Source organism: Solanum dulcamara, chromosome 2 (assembly GCF_947179165.1).
Source record: "Solanum dulcamara chromosome 2, daSolDulc1.2, whole genome shotgun sequence".
In the NCBI taxonomy this organism is placed as follows: domain Eukaryota; kingdom Viridiplantae; phylum Streptophyta; class Magnoliopsida; order Solanales; family Solanaceae; genus Solanum; species Solanum dulcamara.
The window spans coordinates 10,940,924-10,967,187 of NC_077238.1; the positions used below are offsets into that span (position 1 = coordinate 10,940,924).

General features: G+C 32.4%; 1 protein-coding gene and 1 pseudogene across 1 annotated transcript; both read right to left on the reverse strand.

Moving 5' to 3' along the window:
• Positions 1-1,768: 1,768 nt before the first annotated feature.
• LOC129875358 (WAT1-related protein At3g28050-like) lies at positions 1,769-2,654 on the reverse strand (annotated as a pseudogene).
• Positions 2,655-12,612: 9,958 nt separating this feature from the next.
• On the reverse strand, positions 12,613-15,265 carry LOC129875374 (WAT1-related protein At5g40240-like). Its single transcript, XM_055950756.1, has 7 exons — positions 14,907-15,265; positions 14,426-14,488; positions 14,170-14,283; positions 13,867-14,086; positions 13,407-13,565; positions 13,111-13,259; positions 12,613-12,939 (listed from the first exon to the last, which is right to left on the reverse strand). Exons 1-7 carry the CDS (start codon positions 15,083-15,085, stop codon positions 12,780-12,782), a joined length of 1,044 nt encoding a protein of 347 aa, XP_055806731.1. The 5' UTR covers positions 15,086-15,265; the 3' UTR covers positions 12,613-12,779.
• Positions 15,266-26,264: the final 10,999 nt, after the last annotated feature.

Below are 26,264 nucleotides of genomic sequence, written 5' to 3' on the forward strand. Positions count from 1 at the left end.
TACTTATTTTTTAATGTTTGGTAAGTAAGCAAAAAAAATATTATTCCAAAAATATTTTATATGTTATCTAACGAAATATTGTGAAGGCGGGATGGGATGGAAAATAGAGGTTCAAGGGTGGTGGGGAGTGAGATGGCAAAGGTTGGGGGTTGGGGGATTGGTGCGTGAGGAGAAAATACTAAACTTGGAATGTCATTATGCACCTTGTTTTCTCGACTTCCATTAGGAAAGTTATTTTCCTCATTTTTAAGAAACTTGTTTTTCTAGAGAAAATGTTCAAGCAAACATAGAAAAATTAAAAAATTCCACCATACCAAACACACCTGAGATCCGAGAAATATGTATCTGGGGAATAAAATATGGTAGGAATGGTAATATCAAAAACTAATGGAAAGAGATGTAGTTAGCCTTTAAACTAGTGAAATTTTTGTTATTTGTCCTTTGAATTATTTTGAATCCAACCCATAAAATTTTAGACGGATTAGGCGGATCACCTGTATTAAGGATCATTTTGACAGTCTTACTATTTTGAATACAAGAATGACAATTAATTGGTCTTTAATTTTTATCCTTCAAATAACAATTGGTATGTAATTTTTGCCATTTAAGATCGAACTTATGCCTGGTGGGTGGGGCATAAGTTTTTTAGAAATTAAAATCATGTCCGAGCATAACTTGTGAAATATTATGATTATATATCTCACGAAAAGATTATTTGTTATGAAGACCAAAAATTTAAAACCAACACAAAATAGGGGCAAAGAGTCAGGGGCGAATTTACGTGTTAAATTTGGGTTACGAAAATCCGTAGTCATCCGACTAACTCAATATATTACTTGTATAATTACTAAAGAATAAATTAAATATAAGTTGGTGGAACTCATTCTCAAAATGAGTAGATGGTTCTAGGGGTGTGCAAATACTAAATCGATCGATAAATCGAATTGAAAAAAATATTATTATTTTATTGCTATTGGGTTAAAAGTTATTTAATGATTTCATAAAAAATAATGATTGGGTTATCGATTTGGTATTGATTTCTTAATATTGGGTTATTGGGCAAATCGATAATCCATTAAGACTATAATAATTTATTATTTTAATTTTACTCATACATAAATATCAAACAAAATATATTAATATAATCATTATATTAGATTGAAGGGTGTGATTTTCTTCTTCTTCTTCTTTTTTTAATGTGAAAGGATCAAAGGAGTGTGATCTCTTCTTTATTATGAAGTTGTGTTTCTCGAATGTAAAATAGGTGTGAGTCCACTTTTTATCATGAATTTGTGATTTTTTATTTTTGAATGCGAAAGAAATGTGATTCCTCTATTTTATTATTAAATTGCAAGGGTATGATTTCTTATTTTTTAAAGTGAAAGTAGTGTGATTTTCTTATTTTTAAATTAAATTGCAAGGGTATGATTCCTTATTTTTTAAAGTGAAAGTGGTGTGATTTTCTTATTTTTGAATGTGAAAGGGGTGTGATTCCTCTATTTATTTAGATTTGCAAGGGGTGTGATTTTTCTATTTTATTTGAATTTGCAAGGGTGTGATTACCTTATATTTGATTGCGAAAAGTATGTGATTCTCTTATTTTATTTTAAATTTGCAAGTTAAATTTGTGACTAAGTTGAATAATAATTTGAATTTATAGAAATATTTATCCTTGAGTATTTATACGAATAAATTCTTGATTAAACAACCATATTCTAGTAATTTATTATCTTTTGCTTGTCAAATTATTATCATTATAAATTTTTAGATCTTATCTTTAAAATAATAATCACTTTCATAAAATTCTGAATTCGTCTCGCAAAGAGTGAAAATGAATCTTCATGCAATGTAATAGTTCATAGACATGCTAACCCAAAAGAACTTCCAATAATCGCACTAACAAAGTGTTATCCCTTCAAAAATTGTCTCATAGATTAACCTCATGATCATCAACTACTTTGTCTTGTAATAATGGCATCTTCTTGTTGTTTGACCATAAGTTCTTTTCTTCCTTTTTCCATTCTTTTACTTTGTCCCCATATCACTGAATAAAATCCTACCACAATGATGATTGATCCCACTAAACTGCAAAAAAGAAAGAAAAAAAAAATGAGTATTGTCACATTGATTACTGCATCTACTAATTCAAAATTAAAGAATCCATTTCTAACTGTGCACATTAAAAAGAGACTCACAAAATATAACAAAAAGGAATAGAAATTAGAGTAAATGAAAAACTTGTGTGATTTACCTTCCTACATAGATAATTTCACCCATAAATAAGCTGACAGACATAGCAATCACAATGCCTAGTGGTTGAAACATGACTACAAAGAGAGGTCCTCTTTTCCTCACACACCATGCACCTATAATAACTTGGAATACATTTGGATCATGAATATATATATATATACATATCTACTTAGTTACCGAGAATATGAGAGCCATTAATCTGCTGTGAAGGCTTAAACTGCAAGAATTCAAGTCTCTTTCAGTAATTAAAGAGAAAACAACACATAATATTGTAACACAGCAGCTATAAAATAACATTAAAATCAGCTCTGATGGATATTTCTTAAGGACAAATGCCTGCAAAAACATGAAGTAGAGGAAAACAGATCATGATTTCACTTTTTTTTTTTGACAAAATTAAAAATAATAGTCCCTCCATATAAATTTAGACTAAGTCAAACTATATGACATAAATTGAGATTTAAGACAGAGGGATCACATAAATTGAGACGGAGGAATAGTAATTTATTGACAATTATTAAATACCTGTGAAATGATAAATAGAGAATCAATTAGAGAGCTAATCATAGTGAGCAAACCTCCGATGGCCCAATCAGAAGGGGTTGTTAATATTGAATTCAAAGGACTAATTCCAAAAATATGAGGGCCTTTATATAAACTTGCAACAAGTGCACCTATTATTGATACCAAGGTTCCAATAGTTTTAGCCACTGTGGTCAAACCCTTGTACTCAAAGTTTTCCATCCTAAAACAAACAAACAGTGAAGTTTACAAGAATTATACTATAAAATTGGACAAGTTTAATTGAATAGAAACATTTGGATAGTTAAAAAAAAAAGTGGTCTGAATTTAAATTTGAGAATGACAGCAAGAATGAAGGTGAAACCTCGAATTAGTTGCAATATTGTTGTGGAAAGTAATGGAGATGAATATTGAAGTCCAAGAAATCCAAGCACTTGCATCAAAAAACCACAAGATTGCACTAATTAGTTAGTAGTCATTTCTTCTCTACTCCCCCAGCTCAAATTATCTGCTGTATTTCATTTTTTTTTGAAGTTTTCTTAAAAAACATGAACTAGAAGGATTGTTAACTATTTTTTTCTCATTTATGTCTTAAGGTATAATCATCTTCATTAAATATTCACTCTATTGAATTATTTATAGTCTTGAAGATCAATTACTACTAAGAATAAATTGAAAAACAAATAATTATTTTTATCTTAAACTTTTATAATAACAAATAATTTGAGTTAATTATTTTTAAAACTCTCCAATTTCCATACTTTACAAGAAACAATATACATAATAGTTAGTCTGAAACCCCATAGATGTTGTGCCTCGTTAAAACCTTATTAGAAAAAATTCAGTGAGAAAAAGCCTAATGAAGAAAAAAGAGTACACACATCTGATAATACGCCTTGAGTGCTGCCTCATTAAAAATCTTGCTTGGAAATTCAGTGAGACAAAACCTAGATTAAAAAAAAAAGAGTGCAACGCGTATTATACTCTCCCTGATGAAGACATCATTTAATATTTCAAAGATGACGCATTCAAATCTTGTATCTCAATTTCTCAAAAGTTGAAGTGGCAATGCCTTAGTGAACATGTCTGCTAAATTATCACTTGAAAGAACTTGTTGAACATCTATCTCACCTTTCTTTTGAAGATCATGGGTAAAGAAATATGTTTTGTTCTATCTCCTTTGATGTATCCTCCCTTTAATTGAGTTATACATGCAGTATTATTTTCATACAATATTGTTGGAGCGTCTCTTGTCAAAGAAAGGCCACATGTTTCTTGAATGTGTTGAGTTATTAATCTTAACCAACACATTCTCGACTTGTTTTATGAATGACTATTATCTCTACATGATTTGAAGAAGCGGCAACCATAGTTTGCTTTGTTGAACGCCATGATATAGTTGTACCACCACATGTAAATAAATAACCCATCTGCGATCGACCTTTATGGGGATCAGACAAATATCCTACATCTGCATAACCAATCAATTCTGACTTGGATTCATTTGAGTAAAACAATTCCATATTTATGGTTCCTCGGAGGTATCTGAATATATGCTTCATTTCTTTCCAGTGTCTTCGCGTTGGAAAAGAACTAAATCTTGCTGACAAGTTTACTTAGAAAGTTATATCTGGTCTAGAATTGTTGGCGAGATAAATTAATGCACCAATTGCACTATGGTATGATATTTCGGCACCAACAAGCTCTTCATCATTTTCATGAGGTCGAAATGGATCTTTATTACTATCAAGAGATCTCACAAGCATTGGGGTACTCAGTGAGTGTGCTTTATCCATGTAAAATCATCTTAAAATATTTTTTATATATGTTGATTGATGGACAAATATTCCATTTGCAAAATGTTCAATTTATAGATCAAGACAAAATTTTATCTTTCTGAGGTCTTTCATTTCAAATTCCCTTTTTAGACATTTTACTGCCTTTGAAAGTTCTTTAGGAATTTCGATAATATTCAAATCATCAACATATACTGCTATTATGACAAATTCAGATCCAGACCTTTTCATAAAGACACAAGGGCAAATTGGATCATTTTTATATCTTTTTTTAGCAAATATTCGCTAAGACGATTGTACCACATTTGCGCTGATTGTTATAGCCATATAATGATTTTTAAAGTTTTATTGAACAAATTTCCTAGGAATCTTTATATATTTCAGGCATTTTAAATCCTTTAGGAATTTTCATAAAAATATCGTTATCCAAAGAATCATATAAATAGGTTGTAACGACATTCATCAAATGCATGACAAGTTTTTTATGAACTACCAGATTTATAAGATATCTGAAAGTGATTGCATCCACCACAGGAGAATATGTTTTTATATAATCAATATCGGGTCTTTGCAAAAATCCTTCTGCCACAAGTCGTGCTTTATATCTTACGACTTTATTTTTTTCATTTCTTTTTTGCACAAAGACTCATTTGTACCTCACTGGTTTTATACCTTCAGGTGTTCGGACTATCGGTCCAAAAATGCTAATTCAACTTGAACTACATCTTTCTATTTCGGTCAATCATTCCTCTGTCTACATTCATCGATAGATTTTGGTTCAAGATCTCCATTTTATTGCATTATTTCAATATCAACATTATAAGCAAAACTATTGTTGACAATTATATTATTTCGGTTCCATATTTTTTTCTGATGAGACATAATTTATTGAAATTTCTTTATCATTTTCAAGCGCCTTAACCTCTTCCAAGGTCTTATCAATTATTATGTCTTCTCGCTCTTCTTGAGCAGGTTCTTTTATATCATGACCATCTTGATTATTTGCTCCTTTTCTTTTTTGAGGATTTTTATCTTTGGAACCGATCGGTCTACCACGTTTTTGTGACAAGCCCCCTCTTTGGGCCTACATATTCAGGTATTGTCTATTCCAGGGTCAGCCAGTTCGCTTTTCACGCTGCAGCGCTACGTGGGCCCAAAGAGGAGGTCATCACAAAAAAAGGCGTATTGAGCTGCAGCTCAACTGGTGAAAGGCGATCCCCTAAGGTAGGATGTAAATGAGCTAGAGGTTTCGAGTTCGATACCCCGTGCAACGTGAAGAGGGATTAAGGTGCGAGCTGGCTGACCCTGGCATAGACAATACCTGAATATGTAGGCCCTGAGAAGGGGGGTCATCACAGTTTTAAATGCGGTTTAGACTCATTTATATTAATTAATTATTCTACTGGAACATCAACTCGAATTGGAGCATTAGCAGGTGGAATATTAGATTTAGTAACTCTTGATAGGTCAGTGAATACATCTGGTAGTTAATTTGTAATATTTTGCAATTCACATTTATTTGTATAAGGATCTAAATGAGATAGTGATAATGCATTCCAATTTATTTCTCTTTTCAGCTGCTTATTTTCTCCCCCTAATGTTGGGTATACTGATTCATCAAAATGACAATCAACAAATCTTGCAGTAAATAAATCTCCAGTCATAAGTTCTAAATATTTTGTGATAGAAGAAGATTCATACCCAACATATATCCTTATTCTTTTTTGGGGTCCCATTTTTGTGCGTTGTGGTGGAGCAATTGAAACATATACTGCATATCCAAATATTCTAAGATGGAAATGTTCGGCTCTTGACCAAAAGTCAATTATAATGGGGAGACTTTATGATAACGTGTGGGTTTGATCCGCATAACACTTACTGCATGATAAATAGTTGTAATGACCCTGAAGGTCATTTTTGGAATTTTTATAAAATGACCACTTTACCCCTCCTTTTAGATGCCCCAAGTCATTTCTGATTGTTACTGGGTGTTGATTTTTAGAAAATCCTATGAAAAGTTAAGTCTTTGAAAATTTTGAGTTTTCATAAGTTTTAAGTATTAAAAAATGGTATTTGGGGTCAATTGAAGCTACAGATCTCGGAACAGAATTTCGTTGATTCTAGCAACTCTGAAATGTCTAAATTGGCTTAGGAGACTTTACGGAATCGGTTTTGGAGTTGTAACGAAGATTTGAGGCTTTGAGTTGAGAATTTGAGGAACTTTAAGCCAAGGTTTGACTTTGGTCAACTTTTGAAGTTTCGATGCTTGGAATAGAATTTCGATGACTCCATTGGATTCAGAGATGGTTTTTGGTCTAGAAGAAGTGTTGATTGAATTTTTAGAGGTCCCGAGTCCATTTTAGTATTTTGAAAGCCTAAGTTGGTTTAGTTGCGACTTTTCGAGTTTTGGGTCAATGAGATCTCGAATTCAAATTCTGATGGTTCCATCAGCTCCGGAATGAACAAATTAGGCTAGTTGCAGTGTTGGAATGATTATCGAGGCAATCGATACGAGTTTGGGGTCATTTGACACTTTTGACTTTAAAAGTTAGCCTATAGTTGACTTTGATCAACTTTCTTGGAAAACGCGTTCGAATGAAAATTTTAACAGTGCGGTTAGTTCTGGAATATCGATTTTATTCTAGAACGATCTTTTGTTTGCTTTCCGAGGCTTCCGGTCTAATCTCGAGGCCCATTGTGGAATGTGGTTTTAAAAAGACTCTTGGGTGTGGGACCCACTTTCTATGAAAATGATCTTATTTGGGAATTCTGAATTCGCCATTGAGTCTGAAATGTTGAATTTAGTGGGGTAGTATATCTGGTTTATTTTTATCGGATTCCAAATGAATTTCGAGCACCCCATCGGAGATTTTGGATTTTCCAAAATCTGATATTGCAGCAGCTGAGCAGCCCTTGTTTTGGGGATATTTCCTCCAATTTTAAAACCCTATAACTTGAGCATTAGGGCTCCAAATTGGGTGATTCAAAAGGCAAACTTGTGAGATTTTTCATGGAGAACGCATTGGAGAGATTGAAAACTGATTTGGAGCATTCAATTCAGGTAAAAATCATGATTTTATTTGCAGCAGTGTCCATTTTCAGATTGAGTTTTTGAAGAACTTTAAGAAACTATTTCTTGACCTATATAAATTCGATTTTGGTGATTCAACAGTCTAAATTCAAGAGAATTTTGTGAGGAATCTCTTGGTAATCTCAGAAATGCGAGAAAAAGCTTCGTTTGAGGTAAAAATGCATTTTTAGCTGCTGATTTAGTCTTTTTTGGAATGAAATTTTGTTGAATTTTGGAAGAGTGTATCTTGGTCAATATAACCCCGTTTTATGTGATTATTGAGGCTAGATTGTGGGGGTTTTCGCAAGGATCATCATAGTATAATTTTTTTGGGTTGAAAGAGTATCGTTTGTTCAGAATTTGCTGATTTTGATGCTGTCAGAAAATCCTTTAGTCGGAATTTATGAGTTTTGGTTTTGATGCTCGTCCTACATAGTTTTCCACCCTGAATTATGTTATAAATCTGATTTATTATATTGGGGTGACGTTTGGAATCTATTTTGGGGGGTCAAATCCGAAATTCCGTATGCAGGTCCCACAATTCCTATTTTAGATCTTGAAATTAATCCGTCTCCAAAATTTATGAAATTAGTGTCTAAACGATCGTATCGACATTGTGGTTCTATTTTTGCCAGCTGGCAGCGTTTCGAGGTCGTTCAAAAGGAAAAAGCTTCAGCACAGTGATTTGAAGTTCGTGTGTTTAGCCTACAGGTAGGCTAATATTTTACCTTTCTTTAGATTGAGATGGAATATGTGAAAGCATGTTGAAATTTAGGTTGGATAGTTTGATTGTATATTTTAGGTGTTAGAAATCATGCTTTAGGCTTGTTATCAGATTTTTTGGATATTTAGAAGCATGTGTATCTTGTCATTATTTGTTAGTATTATAAGGAGAGTTGAATGAGCATGCTATTGATATTGTGGGGTATGTTGGCCTTATTATCGGATGTAAACTTGTTTTAGATGTTCCGGCATCGCTCCGGTGGACTTAAATCCTTGTAGAATGGTGTAGCGGGCTAGTTCCTGGTAGTTTGGCCTTAGTTAGGCATTACCCTTGCTCTTAAAAATATCCTCATTCATAAATTGATATAATGTGACTTTCATGATTCATCGGCAATACTAAATTTTGTGATCGTTGATTTTGGCTCCGGTTCCAGTTTTGGCGGCATATCGGTTGACTCATTTGGGAATTTTTTTTTGTACTGTTGTATTCTAGTTGGGAAGTAGAGTATTTGACATCATGGGATAAATTATGTGTGAGCATCTGGGTATCAAGTACCGACCTTCATTCTGAATTATCGGAGAGCATTCGGGTACTCAACTCCGACCTATACTGGCTTACTAGAATGACGAGCATTGGGGTACCCAGTCTCGGCCTCGATCATACCGATGTATTACGGCGAGCATTCGGGCACCCAGTCCTGACCTCGACCGCACTTATGTATTATGGCAAGCATCCGGGTATCCAGTCCCGATCTTAGCCACTTTGAATATTCGGGTGAGTATCTGGGTTTCAGTCCCGGCCTCGACCCCTAAGTCACCACTAGATCGATTGAATCTTAGAGATTCTGGGTTTGAAAATGATATAGTACTTCGGCTTCTAACATCGCTGATTCTTGGTTCCTAGCCTTAGTAGTTGTAGCTATTTTGTGTACTCGGCGGGCTTATGGGGGTTCGTCCGGGTTTTTATTTAATTTGCGCACGAGTGTCCCAGCTGGGCTTATGAGGGCCCAGTTGGGTATAGTTAGCCGTAGTTCTCATAGGTAGTAATCTTTCCCCTTTTTGATACTTATGTTGACTCCTATTGAGGCTATTCCTTTTTTTCATATTATTTTTACCTTTTCTGTTCAGTCGGCGTATGATGCCTACTGGGTACCTGTTGTCTTGATACTCATACTACACTCTGCATCTACTTTTGTGATGCAGGATCGAGCACAACTACCATCGTGGATAGATCGAGCCTGTTGTAGTCAGCTTCGAAAACAAGAGTGAGTACTTGGTGTTTTTGGATCATTCCTGTCTCCTTCAGTATGGATGGCCCGTCTTTTGTCTTTTGAGACTAGTCAGTTGTTATATATATTTTCGGTCCACTTTCGGGACTTGTACTTGTCTTTTATTTTGTAGCAGCTCTGTACTTGTGACTTCTAGATTTTGGGAGGGATCTTTAGTTGTTTATATCATGTTTTGGTTTACTTCCGCTTATTCTTTCTGGTTATCTTTATAATTCGTCACTCTTGTTTAGTTTCTGCCTCAAACCTATTACTTGAAGTTCCGGGTTGACGAGTTGACTTACCTATTGGTGGATTATAGTAGGTGTCATTATGACCTAAGGAATTGGGTCGTGACAATAGCATGACCCTATAATGAAATGAGAAGTTTTGTTCTCATAAGCATTGGTCTAGCAATTAATTGGAGACGTTTAATTAATGATTTCGCTAGACCATTTTGAGTATGAACATGAGCAACTGGATGCTCAATTGTTATTCCAGTGGATAAATAATAATGATTAAATGCTTGAGATGTGAACTCGCCAGCATTATCAAGACGAATTGTCTTTATTGCATAATCTAGAAATTGTGTTCTTAACTTGATTATTTGAGCAAGTAATCTCGCAAATGTCATATTACGAGTTGATAATAGGTACACATGTGACCATCCTGTAGATGCATTTATTAAAATCATATAATATTTAAATGGCTCACATGATGGATGAATGAGCCCACATATATCACCTTGTATACGTTCCAGAAATGCTGGTGATTCATTTCCCACTTTGATTACTGATGGTCTAGTAATCAATTTTCCTTGAGAACATGCAGTACAAGAGAATTCTTTAGATTGGAGAATCTTTTGGTTCTTCAAAGAGTGTCCATGTGAACTTTCAATTATTTTGCGCATCATATTCAAACTGGAATGACCCAACCGGTCATGTCAAATAATAAAATCATTTGAGTTAGTAAACTTTTGGTTTACTTTGGCATGTGTTTCAACCATGATAATACTTGTGAAGTATAAGCCGGATGAAAGAACGGGTAACTTTCAAGTATAAACATTTTACCCGACATCATTGTAGTAATGTAAAAATATTCATTCTTTTCATCATTTGTAGTTTCAATATGATAACTTTTTTGACGAATGTCTTTAAAACTTAATAAGTTTCTTTAAGACTTACTACAATATAATGCTTCATTAATTGTTAAACTTGTTCCTCCGACAAGAACAACTTTAGCTTTTCTGGATCCTTCAATTAATCTTGTACTACCAAATATTGTATTAACATTAACTTCTTTCATAATCAAATAAAAGAAATATTTCTTATCTCTTAAAATAGTGTGTGTTGTGGCACTATCAATACGACATATATCATCAAAATTATTTTTGGATCCAATTGATGACTGGGGAATTTTCATATTCTGATATAGAAGTTAATTTATCTGAAAAAAATTAGAGTTTCGTGCTGATAAATACACTAACTTAACAAAATAAGAAGGAGAGAATAAGAGAAAAGAAAAGAGAACAGAGGACAATTTCGTATGTAGTGTTCATTTAAATTGCAAAACAAGGCAATTTATAAAAAAAAGAAAGAAGGAAAAATGTATGAAGGACAAAGGAGAGTGAAAAGAAAAGTAAAAAAAAAAATCAAATTTAATTTGCATGTGTGGATCCCACTTTTTAAAATGGAACATCCACTTGTTATTTACTAACAAAGCCAAATTAATAAGATTTGGATGATTCGAAGGAATCAAATTGAATATAATAGTTTCTTGGACGTCAACGTATTGAAGGGAATACCATACTATTTTTTTTTAATTAAATTTTTTTTTTTTTTTGTGTGTGTATTCTTGCTTTGTTTTATTATAGTCAGCTTCAATTGAAATTGACGAATGAAAATGGTCTACAGGATTCCTCTTGATTGGGTGGCGTTTTCATCACTAGTGAGTAGTGGCTAGCGTTTTTTTCCTTTATTTGATAATATAATCATTAATCTCCATTCTTGCTTTTATTGGTTTCATTTTTATTAACTCCTCCATCCATCAAAATTTATGTGAGATCCTTTTGATTGGACAGAATTTTAAAAATAAGTTTTTAAAATTTATTTTAAAAAATAAAATTTAAATATTTATATAATTAAAGGTAAATCATTTTTAAGTATAAAAAAAGAAGAAGAGATAATTACATGTTAGTGCAGTTTATAAAGTTAAGATTATATAATTAGGCAAGGTTTTCAATTCTTACTTAAAGTGGACCAATTTCATGTTTTGCTCTCTATAATAACAGATTAACCAAACTAAATCAAGAAATTATGTATATATATATATTATAATTCTTTATGTATTATTCATAAATAAAATATAAATATTTTGTTAAATTTTAATTAATTTAAGTTTTTAATTTTATCATTTTCTCAAATCCAACACTTAAATTTTAGCGCAATTATGAATATCATAAGTCCAAGTCCATCAAAATCCATTACTTTAGTCTTTACCAACCGGCCTCACATTAGTTAGTCACACTTTCTCTTTTATGTGGATTATCACTTTATTATTATTTTGTTCCTGTAATAATAACTCTACTATTGCTTAGTTGAATCTAAAGTAGTTTTTCTATGGATTATTTATGTACTAGATGTCTATGTCTATTAAGATGTGTATGTCTTGAACAAACTTATTATTTTCAAATCAAAAAAATCAAAATAACCGAACCAAACCGATATTAACCAAAATCAACGGTTATTTTTTGGGTTTGGTCTGATTTGGTTTTAGAAATTTAAAAACCATCTAAATTGGTTTTATTTTGATTTTAACCAATAATCGATCCAAATCGAACCATCAACAATCCTCTCCCTTCCTTCTCCCGCACACATTTTTCTTTAAATTTACGATTTTCGTTAAAATATGAACAAATTATAAAAATCTTATAAAATAATACATGCATAAATATATCGTAACTAAATTATATTTTTCATAAATATTTGAGGCATTTTAGGAAGAAACTAAAAATATATATATTTATCAAATTTCAATTTAAATAAAATACTCCCAAATTGCGCGTGTTGTTATAATAAAATTGTAAACTTTTGAAACGGGACGAAAAACAATCCCAAACAGCCTTAATGTTATACCTTCCAAGATTTTGTCTCATAGATTAATCTCAGGATCATCAACAACTTTATCTTGTAATAATGGCATCTTGTTTTTGTTGTTTGATCCTAAGTTCTTTTCTTCCTTTTTCCATTCTTTAGCTTTTCCCCATATCACTAAATAAAACCCAACCACAATGATGATTGATCCCACCAAACTGCCCAAAAAAAAAAAAAACCAATGAATATTGTCACATTGTTACTGCATTTACTAATCCAAAATTTTGAATCCATCTCTAATCGCATACATTAGAGAAAAAAAAATCGCAAATTATAACAAAAGAAGTAGAAATATAAGGTAAATGAAGCCTTAAACATATGTGATTTACCTTCCAACATGAATAATTTCACCCATGAATATGCTGGCAGCCATAGCAATCACAATACCTAGTGGATGAAACATGATAACAAAGAGAGGTCCTCTTTTCCTCACACACCATGCACCTATACTAACTTGGAACACATTTCCAAATAAACCCTGCATTATCCAAAAAATATTAAATTTTGAACACATCATTTCAAAAATATAAGGCGTTTACTATAAAAACTTAAAAATTAAATTCATCAGGCTTAAATCATGAATTCCCCTTTCTGACATATTAAACTTATGTATCTACTTAGTTACCGAGAATATGAGAGCCATTAATCTGCTGTGAGGGCTTAAACTCCAAGAATTCAAGTCTCTTTCAATAATTAAAGAGAAAACAGCACATGATATTGTAACACAGCAGCTATAAAACAACATTAAAATCAGCTCTGCTGGATATTTCTTAAGGATAAATGCCTGCAAAAACATGAAACAGAGGAAAACAAATCATCATTTCACTTTATTTTAAAGATGAAAATCAATTGAAATTTCGAGAGTCAACCAAGTTTCTTTGACCAGAGTTTCTTTATATGCCTTTTGAGATCCTTGATTTATAATAATTTTTACGTAGTTTTCAAATATATACATTTTATTTAATAAATCTTAAAACTTCTATATTTGAACTCATAATCATAGTTTAGAAGTTTGAATCTTGAAATTTCAACTGTGTTACATAAATTGAGACAACGAGAGTAATATATTGGCAATTAAAAGTTACCTGTGAAATGATAAATAGAGATGCAATTAGAGAGCAAATCATAGTGAGCAAACCTCCAATGGCCCAAGCAGAAGGGGTTGTTAATATTGAATTTAAATGGCTAAATCCAAAAACTTGAGGGCCTTTATATAGAGTTGCAACAAATGCACCTATTATTGATACTAAAATCCCAATAGTTTTAGCCATTGTGCTCAAACTCTTGTACTCAAAAGATTCCATCCTATAAATAAATAGTGAATATTTAGATACAATTTTAACAAGTTTAATAGTATAGGTTAAAAGAAATATCATTTAATTTTAAACCTGAGGATGACTGCAAGAATGAAAGTGAATCCTGGAATTAATTGCAATATTGCTGTGGAAAGTAATGGAGATGAATATTGAAGTCCAAGAAATCCAAGCACTTGCATCAAAAAACTACAACATTGCATTATTAGTGGTCATTTTTTTTCGGGGTTGTTTCGTACGGAGATGGATAGACAAAATTATTCTTTATCTCTCATACCATACGATCCCTAATAGAATTGCTGAATTTAGCCACAAATTTGAATTTACATACCCGATTAGGCCAAGCACGAAAAATCCATAAAGAAAAGTAGGCCAAAGAGGTGGAAGAGCTGATCTACATTTCCAAAAAAAAAAGAAGAGAGTAAATAAATAATAAGAAGCAATAATTATATGGGTTTTTCGAAAAAAATGAAATAAGTCATATCATTATGCTAAAATATAGTATCAATAACAATAAAAGATAATGAAAACTCATAAAAAAACAAGTAGTATTAATAAGAGATAATGAAAATGAAGATAATTTGATTTGGGCTTTATTTGAATTGCTAGATGTTTATAAACTATAATTCTAATAAAAAATATAGAACAATGTCTTAAAAAAGAATTACAAAAAAGTTTTAACATATACTTACAAATCAAATCAATTATAATTCTGTTTTTTTCCTTACACCAAATCAAATCAAATCAATCACAAATATATTCTTTTTTCGATTTATCGATTATCTTTTAACAACCATATCAAATATACATACCTATGGAGGTAGAAGGAAAGTGGAATAAGAAGTAAAGTTGAAAAAGCACTTGAATAGAAGGTATAAGTGAAAGCAGTCATCCCAGTTGACATAGCCACTTTAGCTACCACTGCTATTCCAACTTGTGCTAATTGCTGAACTATCATAGCTATAAATGGAATCACAACACTCATTTCCATTTTAAAGAGATTCAAACTGAACAAAAATTATTCTTACACTATGTGAAATTAATGAAGTTTGGATGAATGAAGAAAGGAATCAAATTGAACATATATCGGTATATTACAATATTTTAATTGTCTTTTTTTTATTGAAATTTATATTCTTGATTTGTCTTTTTGTCAGGATATTTTAAACTTCATTCTGACCGGCGTGCGTGGGCGGTGTTTCATCACTAGCACTAATTATATAATCTCCAGTTTTGTCTTTATTGATTTTTTTTATTATTGCTCTATTCATTCAATTTATGTGATATTATTTTACTAAATAAAATTTGAAAAATAAATATTGTAATTTTTTTAAAACTTTGTGGTTTGTTATGTGGCTGTTAAAATGATTGAATTTTCAAATTATTTAGACGTTCACTTGTCACGATTCAATCCATCGGACCGTGCGAATATCTACTCTAACACCTAGATAATTTATTTTTTTACAAAATATCATGCAGAAATTTAATAAAAGACCATTAATAGTCCTAAAAGAGTAGTGAAGATACCGTAAATTAATTTAAAATTTCAAGATTGATTACAAAAAATACTTTAACATCCTCAAGGATACTAATTTAAATAGATACAAGAGCTTCGAAAGATTAATATACAATAAAATAATGACATAACTCCTACATAAGAAAAGAAGAGGAGAAGCTATTGGAGACTCATCTAGGTCTTTACATATGAAATATTACTGACCCTGCAATCAGACTATGCCAAATGACATAACAAGAATAGTATCAGTACAAAAAACACGTACTTGTAGGCATCATCTATCAACTCGATACAACAAAAATGACTCATGAGGATAGTTGAAAGCAAGGAACATTCTTTTGTGGCTTACCTTTCGCCGATTGACAGAAATGCCGGCCGGAATTCGAGAACGGTCCATCCCATGGCACCAGAGAAGACTGATTCTGCATGAAAAGTATGCCTCATCAAGCCGTATAAATTATTGGAAGAATGAACAGGGGATAAGGAGTCGATTTTCATTTGGAGCAAGTTCTTCGACTGGATCAATGCATGTATGAACCCTAAAAATAACCCAAAGGTCTAGTCTAGCCCTTAGAAGAGAGACGGAAAATCTTAAGAAATGGAGCCGGGTCAGTTTTCCCTGCCAACGCCTGGTCGACCTCTCCTTAAGTAATGTTTCCCGTGCTGATTCCGCCCTTAAAATGAAATACAAAGCTTGCCCGATATAACTACTGCTTGGAGTCTCTCTTCCTTCTTTGGAATCTCTCTTTCTTTTCTTTTTTCACTAGAGTGACCTTATTCGTATGAAGATACCCATCGCATAATATAAAGAAACCAACAAGAATAAAATATGCTTTTTAGGAAATACACCGCCAAACCTTTATATACAAATTCTTATCATTCCTATTAACCTCATTAAAGACATTCAAAACTCTCATCCCTTCTAGTTGGTTCACGGCCAACTCTAATACAGATCAAGGTCTAGCCCTTCTATCACATAGAAGAGTTTTAGAACTACGGGACCACTAACTTTGTCTAACCAGTCTACTACCTTTAGTTTTCACATCAACACTTGGCTCTAGAATAATTAACATCTCATTTGAAAGAGAAAAATATTTAAGTGGACTAAGGCTCATCTCATAACCGTACTGGCCCACCATGGAGGGATCTATTCCGCTCTAACGGCCTCACCACAACAGTATTCCTACCGCCATGGCGGCCTGCCCAGAAGTCTTTCAACTTAAATACCCTTAGGATTAGTTGTCACATGTACAATAAAACGCCCCTAATTGTTTAAATTAATATTCACATTTCAAGTGGATATTTCTTGATGATAGGATCAACTCCTACTTCACGATTCCTTGACTCAAATTTTATTATTGAGAAAAGCTTGGTTTCATTAAATCATGACGATATTGTGAAGAATTGTCTTAGGGTAGTTTAGTAAATGTCCATGGCATTATATATATGAACATATCCTTCTAAAAAATGGTAAGAAAGGTGTGATTAATCTTTTAAAAAAAAATTGGGCAGCCACCTTTTCTTTTGGGCAACTTTGCTTTATTATTTTAAAGGTTTATCTATCTCAAAATAAGTCGGTTCCTAAGGATAATGATCATTTATAGCTTGCTCATAACCATCTATTTCACAATAAATCACAAGAAAAATCTAGTTCTTTTGTCTGGAACTCAAGATATACTCTACCTCTTGGTAAGTGCTCAAATCCGTTTTTGAAACCATGTAGCTATTAGTAATTCTTGAATATCTCGTTGTGTAGACCTTTGATTTTAGTGAATAAATATGTTTTGGAAAGATAAAACACGTACCTACAACTCGTATGTTTGTTGAAGCCTAGATCTTCTATTATTGAGTCGAAAATGAGGATGCAACATAGGACAAGTTCTGTCTAGATTCTTACTTTAAGAATCTCTCATGTACAACTATTAGTGTTTTGATGATATCTTTTTGTAAAAAATGTATTTTGCGGTGATTTTTGTTAGTTTACAAACTTAATAGATAGATCTAAAACTTTTATGAAAGACATAAAGTTCAGTTTTGCCTTTTGAAATTTCAAAATTTAGGTACAACATGAGGTACTTGGCTAGCCAGATTTACTATTTTGGTAGGATAATTCTGTTTACACATTCTAGGCTTATTTTTGATGATAAATTTTTTTTTATGTAAAATATTACGGAGATGCTGAAACTTAAAGAGGGTATTTAAGGGTATTTTCGAAGTTGTTTATATCGTGTACGAGTTGAGAAACTTGAGACATTGATTGGTCTACGGTTTGAACTCTTAAAGTTGTGTTGGATTATTTGTATGCTAAAAGGCTGAGGTTTGTGTATAAATGTCACGATCCAAAACTGAGGTCATGATGGCACACATCCCAAAACTCAACCTGATATGTAAGCCTAAAAGTAAAACTCATACGAGACTCCCAAAGAGAAAGTCATGCCATGATTTAAATGAAAAGAAAGATAATGAAGAAATTATCCCAAAACCCGGTGTCATAAGTATAAAGAACATCTAATACAAGGTTTGAGTCATAAGATACAACATAAGTCTTTGAATGATATAAAAGACTGAGAAATAAAGATAGACTAGTGGCGATCCGAATTCCGAGACCTTACCACTAATCTGAGAATACACAAATCCGCTAGAATATCAATTGCCACGTGAGTTACCCTGACTAGTATTTGCATAAAAAAGGGACACAAAAGTAGGGGTGAGTACAATTCACATATACTCAGTAGGTTTTAACCAATTGAATATAAAAAATTAATCAAACCTATGAAATAAAGTAAGAAACCCTTCCACCTGCATACAAAAAGTCCTACTTCGGCATCGGTGTCGTCGGTGCGAGTAAAGTAAACCGATAATAATAGCTCATAATCACAATTAATCAGATAATTCAAGTAGTACAGATATCAATGCAATGCAATGCAATATGATGATGCAATGATGTGGTGGTATGGTGGAATCAAGACTGTCGCACAGCCTGCCGTATACACCTGTCGAGCTGTGCTACAAGCAAGACTAATGGGGGTCTCGCAGACCATATACCTCAATCACAATATCTTATTATCTTTGCCACCTCCTCGTGGTCAAGGGATCACAATGCATCCACCACCCTGCCATAAAAATACCTCGGACAGGGACTCAAGATACAAAGGTTTAAAGGTGTTTCATTTTCTTTCTCAAAAAGAATTTCCATATTTCTCAACTTCCCATGTTTCATGATATGATGAATGAGGATGAATGCATGAAAACACATACGGCATGGAAGTAATATTCAACTCACATGTGGTACAAGGTTCAAAGTTCTCAAAACTTAACCTACACATGATATTCACCCTCAATAAATAGTAATGGGAAGGAAATACTTCCATTTAAATATTCACCCTTTCTCAATAATATTTCAATATCAAGCATGCTCAAAACCCCCAACTCAACCTCTCAGGCAGGCATCACAAGTCAAATAATATACTCAAGCCTCTTTCTTAGGCAAATCGCGAATTGCATGCTCTCAAAGCAAATAAGATAACAAATAAGGCCCTCACACAGGCTGTGTAATATAAATAAACCCCCACACGGCAACACATTAATAAATAAGTCCCCACATGGGCATCACAATGTATATAACATTCTCAACTCATACTATGACCCCATCCCAAAGTCTATAACATATGAATGACTAATTACCCATCTCAATCTCAAAGAAGGATAGCCAAACCTACCTAAATTGTCAAAACCTCACTTGAATACCTCTATCGGATAAGCAACTCTCGAATTCAACACCTCAAAAGACAACTACTATCAACAATGAAACATACACATCACAAGAAGTCCAATTATACCCATATTAATAGGTTTTGGAATTGGGGGTAAAATGGTCCAAAACTGAATTATTTCCAAAAAGGATTAAATCTAGAAATTTATTAGACAATCACATTCTACTGGTAATAAGGAACTCATGGTTGAAAAACCCATAAAAATAGAGCTCAAAACGAGATAGAAATCACTATTTTTTTTAAATTCGACTTAGGAAAGAAATAAAGATTTTTGGGGTTTGAAACTAAAATCTAGGAGTTAAAATCATCAAATTCTTAATGAAAAAGGAAGGTGTTAGGTGAAAAAATCACTTACCCAACACTTTGCCTCAAAAATATTTTCTCAAATCGCCTCAAAGAGTTCAAGAACTCAAACAAATGGTGAAAAATATTAAAATGAAAAGAAAGAGGCATGCCAAAAAGCTACTGTTCACGCGTGTTGACCGTGCATTGACCTCGATCAACTTACACCACTCTTCAAAACATGTTTTTGACCCTCAAAACTCATTTGGAACTCTGTAAATATGAGCCAATGGTGTAAATTGATCAAAAAACACGTTTCAGAGCCAATGGAACTAGCAGAATCACCATCTGGCACTCGAAACTCGATTTGTTGACCAAAGTCAAACTTAGCTCACAAATATTGAACTTTTCAACTCAAGACCTCAAATCTATGTATTAACCCCAAATGTCATTCTGACGACCCTCCTAAATCAATTTCCACATTTCGGAGCTGATGGAACTGACAGAACCCCGTTCTGAGACCCGTAGCTCCAGTTGACACCGAAAATCACTTTTTAACACTTAAAGCTTATGAAAACTCAAAAACTCACACAATTCACAATCTATTAAGATTTTAACAAAACCAACAACACAAACCGATCAAATAACACTCGGGGACACTAAAGATAGAGTAAAATGGTATTTTTTGCATAAATTTCTGAAAATAATCCTCAAGGTCATTACAATAAACTTGTTCTTATACTCTTGTTACGTGCTGGTATATTCGAAGGCCTATCTTGGTACGTTGGTTATTTCTTGTTACTTGGGTATTGTTGTAGTGGTATCTTGGAGACTTGCAAGACATTTGTTTAACTCTCCCATTTGTATGGATTGCTCGATCACTTGATATTCTTGTGGACTTTGTCCTTCATGTGGCTGTGACCTTATCACTATTGGCATGCCTCTTGATTCAGACCCTTTGTCATCTTGATTATGAATTTTTAGTTCGTCTTAATTATGGAAGTTGTCCATTTTGAGTACGAATTAGTAAGCCATTTTTAATATGATTCTTGGTTCTCTTGATTATTGGATCTTTACCCTTCTTGATACAGGACTCCGGTCCTTCTTGATACTCAATCATGTTTTGTGTGACAGCATGACGTATATATTGGGTGAAACTTGTTGTTTAATCTTGTAAACATGGTTCTATGAATTATTGGCACTTAAACTTTTACATATGGAACTTGATACTCGTGATATATTTATTGGTTTGATTTATTTATAATGTTTACATTTGTGCTACTTATGACCTAAGAAAAGAAATTGGAGAATCTAAAGGCTTCAAACTTGTAGTTTTATACCACTAAGCTTTATGCTTAGCGATAGTTTTTCTATCATAGAAAACGTCCGAGGAGATGCTTGAAGTTGGTATTGGAGATAAAGTTTTTTGGGAGCTTTAAGGAAGGTCACATTTGCATATAGACATCTATATTTTGTAGTAGTTTTTTGGACATGTATATGATCCATAGGGTGATTGTGTATATGTATTTATGTATTTATTTATGAGAGTTGATCCAGTCATGACACCATGGGTTCTAAATTAAAGTTGGCTGCTTGTTTTGTTATTTTGGGGCGTGTAAATCCAAGTCTTGTGATGTACTAAATTTACCGTTTGGAGTTGGAATATTTGTATGAAGCATGAATTGGTTAACTTTGGTACTTATAAGTTGGTAATAGGTTATAGCATGAATTGTAGTGATATGGAATGATACATGGATGTCTCGTTAGGTATTCACTTAAATTATTTTGAAAAGTTGCCCCGTCCTAAATTAGAACTTTTATTTGATTTAATTGAGATCAAAGAAATTTTAAATGGCAAAAATCTTACACCTTTAACTATTGTAAATGAGTCAAATTTCACTACTAGATTATATATTCACGTAAGACGTATTTATAGGTTAAAGAAAATGTCATTTTTGGACCTAAAGGTGGATGACAAGCGCATTAATTTCCAGAATTTTATATGATAATCATCCACCTTTTTTTCTTGGATGTCTTTAGTATAATTTTAATTAAATAATTTGAATAATTTTTTTAAACACGTGGCGGTCATCTATTGATTACAATTTAATTATTTAAAATTAATTATAAATTAAAATTTATTTAACAGAATTTTAATTACAGAAAATGGCCTAAAATGCTCTCGAACTATTAAAAATGATACAAAAATGTCCCTCATGCCCTTTTCCATTAAATAAAAGGTCATTTTTGAACCTAAAAATGGATGTAAAGGACATTTTAGGTCATTTTCCGTATTTAAAATGAGGAGATTATCATATATATATATATGGCCACTCTATTCTCTCTCATTCATTAATGCTAAGGATATTACACTCAATGAACTTGAAAATAGGTGATCTTAACTTTTTTGACCCCTACTTATCCAAAGGACAAGACTTAAGATCAAGTATTGTCAACGGGGCAAAATTTATTATACTTGAAGTTTTTTACATGAAGCAAGTAGGATCAAAAGTTCCACATCATCCATTTTCAGTAAATCACCCGAAGCCATTCAAAATTTCTTTGATATTCTATTTGGATATTATTATTTAATTTATTCTCAATTTTAATTTTGTTTTTGCATGTCTACTCATTTCGACACAATTTCAAACATGTAACGTCTAAACTTTATACAAAATATTTAAAGTTTTATATTGCTAGTTCATATATTCCGTCTAGTACGTCATTTTTCTTATTTATGAAAATATCTAAGTGGCTTTCTTCTTGAAGCACGTCTTCTTCTTTTTTTTTACCTGAAAAGTTCGGTTCTTGATACTGAAGATTTCTAGGATAAGTTTATCTCAAGCTTAGCTTGGTTGGGGATAATATCATATGATAACTTGTCGTGGACTAAGATTTTATCTCAAGATTAGTTATTCCAAGATTATATTGTTATTTTTATTCTACATTGAGGGAGGGATAACAATCCTAAAATAATTAATTTCTAAATAACTAATTTTTAAATAATCAATCCCGATATAACTTGTTCCACGACCAAATGAGCCCTAAGAATCAACAAAAATTAATTGAGTAATCCATCAAAACATAAATGCTTATTAAAGAATCAACATAAAATATTTGAGTAATTAGCCAGAAAATTAATGCCTACTCTATGATTAAAGAGTCAAAGGAAATTACTTGAATAACAAGTCAATACATTGTTGACTAATCTTGGACGAAGAGTCGACAAAAAATACTGGAGTAATCAATAATTACAAGTTAAATAACCTAACTGTTAAGTTAAATAACCTATCTGCTCAAAGAATAAACTATTGAAACATTTGCTTTGGACCTACAAAAATCTGAGGCCCCAAATATTTGTAGTTAATAGTGCATTTTATGATTTTACTTTTGCTGAATAATATTGTAGTTTGTAGGAAAAAATATTTTTTAAATTTTAAAAAAAAAGAAGAAGAAGAAGAAAGAGGGAAAAATTACCTACTTTCAATAGTAGATTTTCAAAAATAAATTTGAATTAAACTACTAACATTTTTGTGTTAGTAAATAAAATTTTACATAGTACTATCCGGTGAATTCTATCACAAATACATGATTCACATTATAGTAACTTGAATTAATCCTTATTAATATATAAAAAAGGTGAAAATCGTTTTCACTTCAATTTTGCTTTTAAAATCATACTCTCATCTCAAAATTGGACAATAATCAAATCCCCCCTTATCTTAATTGAATCTTTAAAATGCCTAGTATACTCTTAAATTATCAACTTTCTTTTTTACTTTTTTAAAAATCATGATATTTTCATATTTTTTTTGATTTCATGTAATAAATTTTTACTAAAAGCATAAGTATTATCTTTGAACGAAAAAAGTGAGAAATATTAATTAATTATATATGCTAATGATATTCTAATTTCATTAGCAATGAGAAAATTAATTTTATTAATAATAATCAAAACTCTAATATTTATTTATACAAGTGAAAATAATAGAGAATAATAACTAGACAAATATATTTCCATATGAAAAATACAAAATAATTAATTCAGTAAGGTCAAATTCCTTCCACTAAAACTCGAGCAAACTTCAAATAGGTTTATAACTGCCTTTGTAACACCTAAAACCAGTTCCTGATAACGCTCGATTACACCTCTCGAAAGAGATATAGACGATTGTTAGCAGTATATTTTACCCAATTAAGAATCGGGGTCAAACCCACAAGGAATAAATTGAAACAAGTTCTATTAGTTATCATTATCAGTCGTAGTTTCTACTTTCCGAAAATAAAGATGCACAAAGTAAAAAGTGGGGGGTTTTAGTTTTAGTTTAGAACAAATAATAATGCAATGACAAGTAAACAAGAATAAAGTTGTAAAATATGAAAGACTAGACTAGGATTGTATTCCCCATGACTTGTAAGTTAATAGACTAATCGTATTCATGATATCGTTCAATGTATTGCATGGAAAATCTAGCAAGTTGGGTAACATCTAATTCACTTTTCGTTCCTTCTTAGACATATCTCATTCATCTCCTTCCGGTCTCAGAAATTATACTTTACTAACCCTTACCCTGGATCCCAGAGTACTATCTCCTCCCGCTCTCAAAATTTCTATTGTGAAGTCTTTTCCTAATCACTACCTCCCTCCCCAAAAAGAAATAAATACAGGCAAGTTCTTAATGTGTGCACTCACTAAGAAAGACTTTTGAATGAATAAATCACAATACATGCAACAACAAATCACAAATATCAATTCTACTTTTACCTATTCTAGTTATGTCGTTATGGTTCCCACAACCCTAGTTGTAGGTTTATCGTTGCATAATTTCGATGGATAACTCAATAAAAAATGAATGAAACATGTATTAGAATGCTTACAAATAACAATGAATTAATCTCACAATTGAATAAGAAGATTTAGATTCAAATCACAAAATTAAAACTCAAAGAATCCGAGTTGTGTGTTCTTTCTCCCAAATCTATCTAGCAGCTTTTGATCAATGAATCCAACTCTAAATTATAGTTTTTGGTCGTGTATTCTAGCCTTCAAACAATAGGAAAAATGTATTAAAAGTATAGGAAAAGTGTACCCTAAAAATATAACACAAGGGTATTTATAGAAACCTAAAACTAATCCTAAAACCAACTTGGTTTTGGACTCGAATAGCACTGTACGGGAGCCACCACGTCTCATGTTGGCCTTCCTTGCTCATTGCCTTGGACTCTTGTGGCTGGCCAATCCACCATGTCACCCACCACGGCCAATGATGAGGACCACGGCTCGTGGTGATGCTGAGGCCCTTGGTGGTTGCCTTGGCCATGTTGCTTCTTACCTTGGCTCCTTGTGGTTGCCTTGTCCATATCACCTCCTGCCTTGGCATTTTTATGGCTAGCCACACCACCACGATTCCCACCACAGCCAGTGGTGAGGACCACGGCTCGTGGTGAGGCTTTCTTGGTGTGAGCCTTAGCCAATTTCCTGGCAGCCTTCCTAGGAAGTCTTCTTCCCGACTTGGGGTTGCTTTACACGGCCAGTTTTACCTACCACGGCCTGTGGTGACTGTCTTGGTGGGCGTACTTCGTCTAAACATGTTGATTTAATCTCCCAACACCCATTCCAAGGCCTTCAAGTCTCGGTGGAGTTCGTTGTTTGAGTTCTTCTTTCAAGTTGTTGCGAAACCTTGCCAAACTCAAGTCAACCTAGAACTTCTTGCATATTTTGCTTTCCTTTGGACCTCACCTCAACACCAAGCTACCAACATTCTTTAAGATCAATCAAATTTCCACATAAATCATGCCAAATATCATCAACCCAAGCGTACTTCAATTTCTCTGAAAACTAACTAAAAACACATATTAAACTAACAAAATGTGTTTGAGAACTTACAATAACTCCTTGTTTTGAGTGTTGTAAATATCGTATTTTGGTGACACATCAGTTCCCAATAGTTCTGTCTCTACCTTCTTTAACTTTTCTCTACAATGAAACTATCTGGACAATAAAATCCCTTAAAATATAAGACAATACCTACTTCAAGTCTTCAATCAACTATGAATATAATCAAGAATCTGCCTTGCAACCACTCCAAAAAACTAATTATTACTACCAAAAAAAAAACTTTCATTATGAAAACACACCTTTAATGGACACAAAATTTCATTGACAATTTTTTCTTTCTAGCTCCGTTTGTTTGGATACCCTTACGAGTATTCACCTGTTCAACTATTTGTGCCTCTTGAGGTCCACTTTTAAGTTTTCTCATTCTATTTATATTCATTTCTTAATTCTTATTCACGTTTCTGGCGATTTCACTTTCTAATTTTTGTTTACTTTCTCATAATTAACTACTACTTTTTTCATGTTTAATGCTATAGACCAAAAAAAAACAAATTATTTTGTATCTCATTATGATATGAATTTTATGAAATAAGTTTAAGGAATCTTAACATAATTTGATTTTTAGTCATTAAATTCGTTAAATTGTCTCTGCTCATCAGTATAATTCTCGTCACTTTCTAATTTTTTAGAAACTCTCTACTAGGGGTGCTTATGATACTTGCATTCATTTTTACCTAATTAAAAATCAAATCAATCAAGT